The 8,540-nt window shown below is 58.2% G+C and overlaps 1 protein-coding gene across 1 annotated transcript; it reads right to left on the bottom strand.

Moving 5' to 3' along the window:
* Positions 1-4,096: 4,096 nt before the first annotated feature.
* KNCN (kinocilin) lies at positions 4,097-7,071 on the bottom strand. Its single transcript, XM_045978270.1, has 4 exons — positions 6,921-7,071; positions 5,749-5,817; positions 4,995-5,069; positions 4,097-4,176 (listed from the first exon to the last, which is right to left on the bottom strand). Exons 1-4 carry the CDS (start codon positions 7,069-7,071, stop codon positions 4,097-4,099), a joined length of 375 nt encoding a protein of 124 aa, XP_045834226.1.
* Between the last annotated feature and the right edge of the window lie 1,469 nt (positions 7,072-8,540).

The raw sequence follows: 8,540 nt of genomic DNA, 5'->3' as shown, positions 1-8,540 counted from the left end.
ACTGGTGGAAGGTCCTGGGGCAGATTCTGGCTGAGTTACAGAGCAGGGAGGGATCAGGGTCAAGCAGAGGGGGCCCAAGGTAGCCACCGCATGCTGTATGTCCCCTTCTCCTGTTTCCCTCTATGTCTTTCTCATCTATTTTCCGAAAAGCCTGTCCTGGGCTACAGGTCCCTGACCTCTTGTCTGGGCACTACTCCGTTCTGCTGGGGTTTCAGGCTGGATGGAGCTTGTCCTCCATTCCCTAAGACACCCATCCCAGCGGCCCTGTCCTGGCAGCCCTCTCCTGCTGGTCTCATCCCCTTGGCCCCCTCCCACCTCCCCCAACTCGTACGTAGGGCTTTCACTTGCCTGAGCCGGTGGGACGGAAGCTTGTCTGAGCAGCCCAGGCCAGCAGGAGGGCAGGATCCCCCAGGCTGGGGATGGGGAGCCGGGGACGGCCGTGCGGGCTCCAGGGGTAGGGGGCGCAGGACCAGGCTGCCGGGCCCCTAGAGGCCGCGGGCGGCGGGTTCCGGGCGCCCCTCTGCCGTGTCGCTGCAGCCGCTGGACCCCTCCTCGCCCCAGCACAGCGGCGTTCTCACGGAGTGTCTTCCCCTCTCTCGCTCCGCACCGCCCCCTCCCCTTCCCTCCTCTAGTTTGGCGGCATCTAGCACCTTGCACTGAGCTCCCAGCACCCCCGCAGTCTCCAGCCCGGACTTTGGGGGACCTGGGATGCAGACGTTGCCACTCTGGAGCGAGGGACCGTTCAGTCTGCAGCCCCTGACGGATTCCCCCACCTTCCCTGGAGGGGGCGGGGGTGGAGCTCTGGGGGGCAGGGAGACTTCTGGGGGAAAGGGCTTGATTCCATCCACCCTTCCCCAATCGCCGCCCACCAATCCCCCGCCCCCCAGAATGGGGTGTGGCCACGATCCCGTTCCAGGAGGCGACACTTTCTCCCAGTGGGGTCTGTAAGGACCTATTGGGGCGTGAGGGGCGGGGAGGGAGGACTCGGTAGGAGACTGAGGCACTGATTTCTAGAACCTGGAGGTGTTCAGCCGGAAGAGCATCTCCTCCAACCTCTGCCTTCATTCATTTGCTTATCCATTCAAAAACCTTTCCTGATATGAACCTGTGCTGGGCAACCTCCCTCCTGACCGTGGCCGTGGCCGTGGCCGTGGGAAGAGGGCACTGCCTCCTCCTTTGGCTGCAGAGAAGGAAACTGAGGTGCAAGGTCCCGCAGCCTCTTGCCCATCACCCCATGCCAGGGGGCTGTAGGGGATGCAGAGGCAGGATGTGTCATCCCCAGACTCCAGCCCCTGCCTGGTCAGTCCTTTCGATTTGCCAGCAGGGCTGTGACCTCTAAGGGGCTGTCTGGACCGCTCACTCTCCACTTCAGTGTGTTCTCTGAGCCACGGTTGACTTTGCCTTCACCTGGCTAACTCCAGATCGACCTTCACTGTGCAGCTGGGACATCACTTCCCCCGGGAAGACTTCCTAAACTTCCCAAACCGCAACAGGTCAGATCCAGTGTCCAGGTCTGCATTCTCCAACTTTTTTCCTTGAGGACTGGCTTTCTGTCCACCTCGTGGGGCCAGCCGAGCACAGCTGCAATTGAAGTGAGAACAGGGCTGCGGGACAGAACTGATTTCATTGAGCAGACTGCTGGAAGAGCTGGGTTCCATGAGCTGTCCCATGCCCATGCTCACTCTGTGCAGAAATACTGGAGGGTTCCAGAGCTGCTCAGAGGAAAGAGAGCACTTCCCCCCAACATGACCTCCCACACCACCCTGCCCCTGCCCACTTGGCCCAAACTTACCTTCCAAAGCTTGGGTGCGGAGGGGCATGAGCTCGCCATGGACCACTCCTGTGACCAGGTTGAGGGGCGGGGGGATTAGGGTGGAGAGACACTTGGGAGGATGGATCTGGACATTCAGTTAGACTGGGGAAAGGAGATCTCAGGGGTCCGGTTTCAAGGGTCCCTGCATAGTTCTTCCCCAGTGGACATAGCCCTTGCCTTTTATGCGTTCATGCCTTAGGTTATTCTGCTCTGATCCCCTACACCGCTCTGTGTCGAGCTCTGCCCGGCATCAAAGATACCAAAGCCTTGCCTTGGGGAGATCATGTTGGGGAAGGGTTTGGTGGTGGGTCAAGTGGTGCCACCCTCCTCCTCCCCAAAGCTCAGGCTCCACTTCCCTCATTTCCACTCCTTCCATCCTTGGTCATCGTTCTGGGACGCTTTAGGTGAGGTTCGAAGATGGGCAGGAGGAAAGGTTTCTTTGCTGATCAAAGAGGGGCCCCCAGGCCTGGGTTATGCTGATGATAATGCTGTTGAGGGAGCAGGCAGGGGGGAAGTGGAAAGGAGGGAAATGCATGGAGGGGGACTTGTCTGAGGCTGGGGGAACCACAGGCTCCATGATGGGGCCAGCGTTTATGAGTGGAGGCCTGTCACACCGTGGCCAGCCAGTTGGTCCCCGTGCAGAGGACAGCAGCGGGTAGAGGCTCGGGTGGAGAGAGAGAGGAGCCCTGGATACAAGGCCTGGTGGTCCAACCTCTCACCGCAGGACTTGAGGCGTCCCTTTCTCTGGAGGGCCTCAGCTTTCCCATCTGTACAATGATGTGGTCTCCGCCACTTTTGGCTTGGTTTTGCAACATTTGCTGGGTACCTGTGGGCCTGCTCCTCTGGGCTGGGCTCTTGAGAGGAGGATGAAGACAGGGACCACTCAGAGTGGTGAGGGCTGTGATGGACAGAAGCCCCGCAGCAGTGCGAGCACGGAGAGGTCAGGGGAGGCTTCTGAGAGGAGGAGTTATCTGCATTGGTCCTGCAAGAATGAGACTCTTCCCAGCTTGTCCCCCTGCTCAGAAGCTAGGACAGAGGCCGCATGGAGCAAATGGCTCTGTGGAGGTCAGACTGTGCTTCAACCCGAGGGTGTTGGGGAGCAAAGAGCTGTGGGAAGGCGCAGCCACATCTGCACACATCCATGCACGCCTGGGTAGGTCCTCCTCGCCCCAAACCGGAGGGTACGTGGGCCTTGACGTGGCTCTCCAGGGAAAGACCGGGGATTGTTTTTCCATTAAATTTAAGCCACTAACATTTAAAAAAAAAAAAGAGTTTATTTATTTGACAGAGAGGGAGAGAGAGGGAGAGCACAAGCAGGGGGAGCTGCAGGCAAAGGGACAAGCAGGCTCCCCGCTGAGCAGGGAGCCTGATGTGGGACTCAATTCCGGAACCCTGGGATCATGACCTGAGCTGAAGGCAGACACTTAATTGAGCAACCCAGACCTGGGAGGTGGGGGCTTTTGATAGGCATAGAGGAATGGGAGGCCTCCAGAACACAAGACAAAGCTTGGAGGCTGGAATGTTGGAGATTATTCAGGAGCTGTGAAAGGGTGGGGGACAAACGAGAAGGCTGGAGGTCTTGTCTGGAGTTAGATCACCAAAAGCCTTGAAGGATGGAGTCACATACAAGAGTGTCAGGTCAGGACTCAGCCCAGGAGCCACTGCTTCCTGGAAGCCTCTAGATTGGTGCCTCACTGGGACTCTGAGTCATGGCGGTGACCATTTTGTTTGTCTGGGCCATGCTCCTGTCTGCTTTGCTGCTGCCAAGAGCCTGTCCCTGAGGAGCTGCCCAGTGTTTTTGAGAACCTGAAAGAATCTGGTCCAGACCCTCTATCTAGCCAGTGAGCTCTATAGGCCCAGGGCCAGGCCTTAAGGGCTGAGGGATCCTATCTGCGGTTGCTGTGGGTCTGTGATTCATTTCTGTGGCCAGCCTGGAGCAAGGGACTTAGAGATCTCTGGCCCCAAATTCCAGAGAAACTAGTCAGTAGATAAAAAAAGGGGAGGTTGCTGAGCTGCAGTCCAGAGAGAAAATCCAGGGCAAAAGCCTGACACAAGGGCCCTCTGTAGAACGTTCAGTGGTGCCTCGCTTTAGGCCCTGCCAGCGGGCTGCGTGGAATCCATCTGTAAGAGCTTTGCCTAGGCGAATGTGGGGCTGGTGTCTCCAGGGCCCAGTTTACCTCTGGTTTGGACCCAGGAGGGCTGTGAGAGCTGGATAGCAGGCAGGCAGGCACGGAGGGACGGAGGGAGGGGGGGAGGGCAGGGTGTAGACCCTCAGCCCCTGCCTCAGCCCTCCCCAGTCCCCCGCCCCCCTGGCTTCAGCTTTTCCAGTGTTCTGCTCACCGTGGACAGGCTGCTGCGGGCTCCTGGGGGACAGACCAGGGCAGGGCTGCCTGAGTAGACCACTCTGGGGCAGAGAAACCCAGAGGGACCACCAGGGAGAGAGGGGAGTCCCAGGGGACAGTTTCAGCTGAACTTAAAGAGGCAGAGATGATCAGAATGGCCCTTCAAGAGGACAACAGCGTGGTGGGGGGTGGTTAGAGAGAGGACTCTCAGGCTGAGTACCTGGTTTCAGGTCTGGCCCCACCACTTCCTGGTTGCCTTACTTAATCTCCCTATGCCTCAGTTGGCCCACATATAAAGTGGACCTAATTATAGTATCTCTCTCATAGGGTTGTTTTGAGAATGGAACAAACTAATACATGTTAAGTGTTTGGAGCAGGGTCTGAAAGGGGACCTTATGCTGGCATTAGGCATCTTACCACTGGTGGGTGGCCGCTGCAGGCTGGCTCCATCTTTGAGAAACTCCTGTCCTAGAATTTTCTGGTGTGTGGGGAGATGGGAGAGGAGGAAGATGTTCCCTTTCAGGTACCAGCTCTGAGAGTTGGATTCCATCATTGGAGAGGAGAGTGAAAACATGAACGGGGACATGGGACCTAGAGGGGCTCCCAGTGTCCATGTTGGGCATGATGGAGAAGGCCTGAGGTCAAACAAGAGGAGCCCAGCTCAGCTTGGAGCAAGAAGGGTTTTGACCCAACACATGGGAGAACTGCCTGATCTGTTAGCTCCTGGTATCTGGGGACGTCTCTCCTGTGTGTGTCTCAAGGCTTTTTCCAGGGTCCCATAGAGCTGCTCAGCCAGAGAGCAAAGATGGAAGATGGACTCTGGAGTTTTTTAAACTTACCCTCTTCATTGCCATTGGCACTGGATCTTCCCTCGCCATGGTCTGGCCCCGGGTGGGGGTGGATTCTCAGGCTCCCTGTGGAATAAGACCACCCCACTGCCCCTGGTTACTAAGCCATTGTCAGATCAAGTCCTGCTTTGGGAAGGGAAGTCCTTCCTGCTGTCTCTTTTCCATCCCTGCTGCTGTTTCTGCTCTGCCACATTCCTGGAGGTCTCCCGCACGATCTGGGCTGATTTAGGAGTGGAGTTCGAAGAAACGGGTCCTTGAAGGGGAAGATGGCAGACTTTTTAAGGAGGTGTGCATCATGGGGAGAACTAGGACTATGTAAACCCCCCAGGACTGATGGAGATGGTAACATGTATGTGGGGGGCAGAGATGAGTTAAGGAACTATAAAGGGTCCTGAGGTCTTAGGGGTGGTAGAGGGTGTTTATGGGGGCTCAAGGTATGAAATGGGCTTATCTGGAGATGTTGAAGCCTCTGGGGGAGTTAGAAACTCTCTCGGGGGGAGAAGGGAGTTCTGGGTGCTCTGAGCTGGTTGAGGCATATTTGCAGCAACAGGCTGGAGTCTGCTGCATGGTAGTCATGGCAACGCCAACACACACCCACCACGCACGCGCACACGTGCCCACACCCAAGAGCAGTCACACACAGGGCCTGGGCTCCACTCCAGAGTGGGCCACGGACTTATACACAGTGGGTCTCACCCAGTGGTCCTCGGAAGTGGATTCTGCTGGGGGCTGGTAGAGGTCTCACCTATGGTAGGCAGAATGTGGTCCAGGTTGAACCGAGCCTTGAGGAATGGGTAGGCCAAGATGAGAAGCCCTGAGAAGAGAGACGCAGAGGGGTTCTGTGATGGGCAAGGGGCCTGCTTAGTGCAGGCTGCGTGAAGCTGTGGGCAGGCTGTGCACCTGGGAGTGCTTTCTTGGGGGGATATGGGTGTGCATGGGAGGAGCATGGGGGTGCAGGTTGGGACTGTGGGTGCATCAATGTGAGCGTGTGAGTATTGGGAGGGGGGCGGCTCCCCAACACCCAGCCCTAGGAGGGGGCAGGGAGTGGTGCCTATCTGGGGAAGGGGCTCCAGGCTGTGAAGGCCCAGGCTCCTGGCACCAGCCTGCCCCGGTGATTAGCATGGTTAGCTTCCATCCTTCTCAGTGGGCTGGAAATGGGCCCAGGGGACATCACCACCACCAAGTGCCTTTGCTCCACCTTCCCCTAAGGCAGGACTGGGAGCTTCTGAGCAGGCTCCTTCCCACCCAGACCTGGGGAGGGCTTAGCAGAACAGTGGACTGCGCCTGGCCCACCCCCATTTCAACCCCAGACCAAGCATCTGTGGCCTTTGGAAAGAGTATGCAGATACAGATGCCAAGAACCAATCAGTCTGCTGCTTCTGGCTCTGCTTTTACCCCAGGGGAGTGGGGAAAGGGATGGTATTCAACATCGTTATGGGAATAGCAGTGGGACTGGCCCAGACAGACAGATGGACAGATGCCTGGATAGACAGACAGACAGACACCCTGCCAAGGTATACCAGGAAAGAAAAGGGAACCCTTTGAGTTGGATCCTACCTCGGGTCACAGAGTATCCCACTGGGACCTCTGTCCTCTTTTAACTGTCCTGCTGTCAACCCACCCCCAGCTGGCTGATGAATTCCACCAAAACCCCAAGAGGCCAGGGCTTGGAACTAAAGGGCCAGAGGAGGAGAAGCCGAAGAGACCTGTGGCAACCCTTCTCCACAGTGTCCTTATTCCCGGCAGAAGAAATGTCACCGCAAGCCTCCTCTGCCTCCCCGGACCCCAGCAGCTGCCTTGCTCACACCTCTAGCTTCCATCCTCCCCAGACAATTCCTGCTGAACCAGCCCTTCCTTCCATTTCTCGTTCACCTGACTGCACCCCTGCTTGCCTCCCCATGCCCAGCACCTGCTCACCCAGACCGGCTGCGCCAATAAAGATGCCACCCACGGCAGCTGCAGCTTTGGACACAGACACGCCGATGATGATGCTGCCGGCTACCAGGCCGAGGCCCACGCAAGCCAGCTGTAGGCAGCGGAAGTCTCTGCTGCTGATGGGGATGTCCATGCAGGCCTACTCAGGTATTGTCTGCAGCCAGTGGGGCCTGTCCCCAGGAAAGCCCTGGAAGTCTTGGTCCTCTTGGATGTGTCTTTGTGGGTGCTCCCCCTTCAGAGTGGGAATTGGGCAGGAAGATTCAGCCCTGGTAACACTATCCCACAGCTCTCCTAGGGGCCCCCAGCCGCACCTTGACCTAGGATCCCTGCCAGGTCACACCAGCCTACTCCTCCTACCGTGAAGGCCCCTGAATCTGGAGGCCACTCTTGAGACTCCGGCCTGATCACCTCCTGCCTTGACTGTCAATGTCCTGGAGAGCCAGGCCTGGCCCACCAGGTCCCCCCTGTTACCTTCCTCTCAGGAGAGCTTTGCCTGAGCTCCCCTGCCCAGGACATCGGGCCCTGGCCGCCTAGAGCTGGCTCCACTGCCACTGGGCCTTGGCCTATGAAAGTTTAAAGCAGTGGAGGCGGTCGGTGCAGGGGTCATGGGTTCCTCGGAGACGCAGGCAGCTGGGAGGCCCTGCGTTATTCATGAGGTTGCAATGTGAGCTGCCGCCTGCCCCAGAGGCCCACTGGGGCCCTCAGCCCAGGTTCTGCTGCTGCTTCCTGAGGGGGCAGGATAGACTGGTGGCTTCACGTGGAGCTTAGCAGCCAGGGATGTGAGGGGACTCCCTGTCTACATGCTCAGGGCACCCTCTGTGCCCATCTGCCATTTGACACATGGGGCTTCTACTCAGGGACTCAGAGGCAGGCACGGGAGGGGACCCGGAGGAGGCTCAAGAGACAGGAATGGTGACTGGCACAGGAGGAGAGAAAGAGGTATTCCTCTGAGTTCCTGCTCTCCCCTCGCCCCTCCCCCCAGCCTATCAACCTCTGGTCTCTTAAGGGGAGCAGGGTTGAGGGGTCCTGGTTTGAGGCTGATCTCAGGGGACCTCCTTCTCCTCAGGTAGGCTTGATAACTACCACCTTAGTTGCCAGTAGGCTGGGAGAGTGAGCCCTCTCAGCCCTCCTGGGATCCTTGGGGGGGGGGGTGCTGAGAAGGAAGAGCAGGGAGCAGAGTGGTGTGGGGAATGGGGTAGGAGGACAACAAATATGGGGAGAAGGATTGGCAGGGACTGGGTGCCAGTGGCCAGAGTCAGCTGGCTGGGACAGGGCTAGCACCTCCTGACTTCCTCTGCCCAGCCTGTCTGACCTACTTGCAGGAACACCCAGGTCAAGGCTAGGCAGCGGTAGCCCAGCCCTGCCCTTTCCCGCCCCCAGGCCCAGCTCTTCTCAGGCCCTTGATGCATCAGGGCTTCCCTGATCCCTGAATCTGGACCTGGTCCTATGCCTGCACCTAGGCACCTGGGCACTATTCCCAGGGTCCCATCACTAGCCCCACTGGCCTCTGTTTGCGTTCCTCGGTCTCCCCACGATGTCTGCCACCCAACAGAGCCAGGCCACAGTCCTCCACCTCCACAGCGACCCCCTGCCCCTCGTTCC

The sequence above is a fragment of the Meles meles genome, chromosome 1 (assembly GCF_922984935.1).
Source record: "Meles meles chromosome 1, mMelMel3.1 paternal haplotype, whole genome shotgun sequence".
NCBI lineage: Eukaryota > Metazoa > Chordata > Mammalia > Carnivora > Mustelidae > Meles > Meles meles.
This window is presented reverse-complemented; position numbering and strand designations above follow the sequence as displayed.

Coding starts and splice junctions, on each gene's coding strand:
- KNCN (XM_045978270.1), bottom strand. CDS start 7,071: ATGGACATCCCCATCAGCAGCAGAGACTTCCGCTGCCTACAGCTGGCT. Junction 5,070..5,748: donor CCACATTCTGCCTACCATAG/GTGAGACCTCTA, acceptor CTTATTCCACAG/GGAGCCTGAGAATCCACCCC. Junction 4,177..4,994: donor TGCCAATGGCAATGAAGAGG/GTAAGTTTAAAA, acceptor TCTGTCCCCCAG/GAGCCCGCAGCAGCCTGTCC.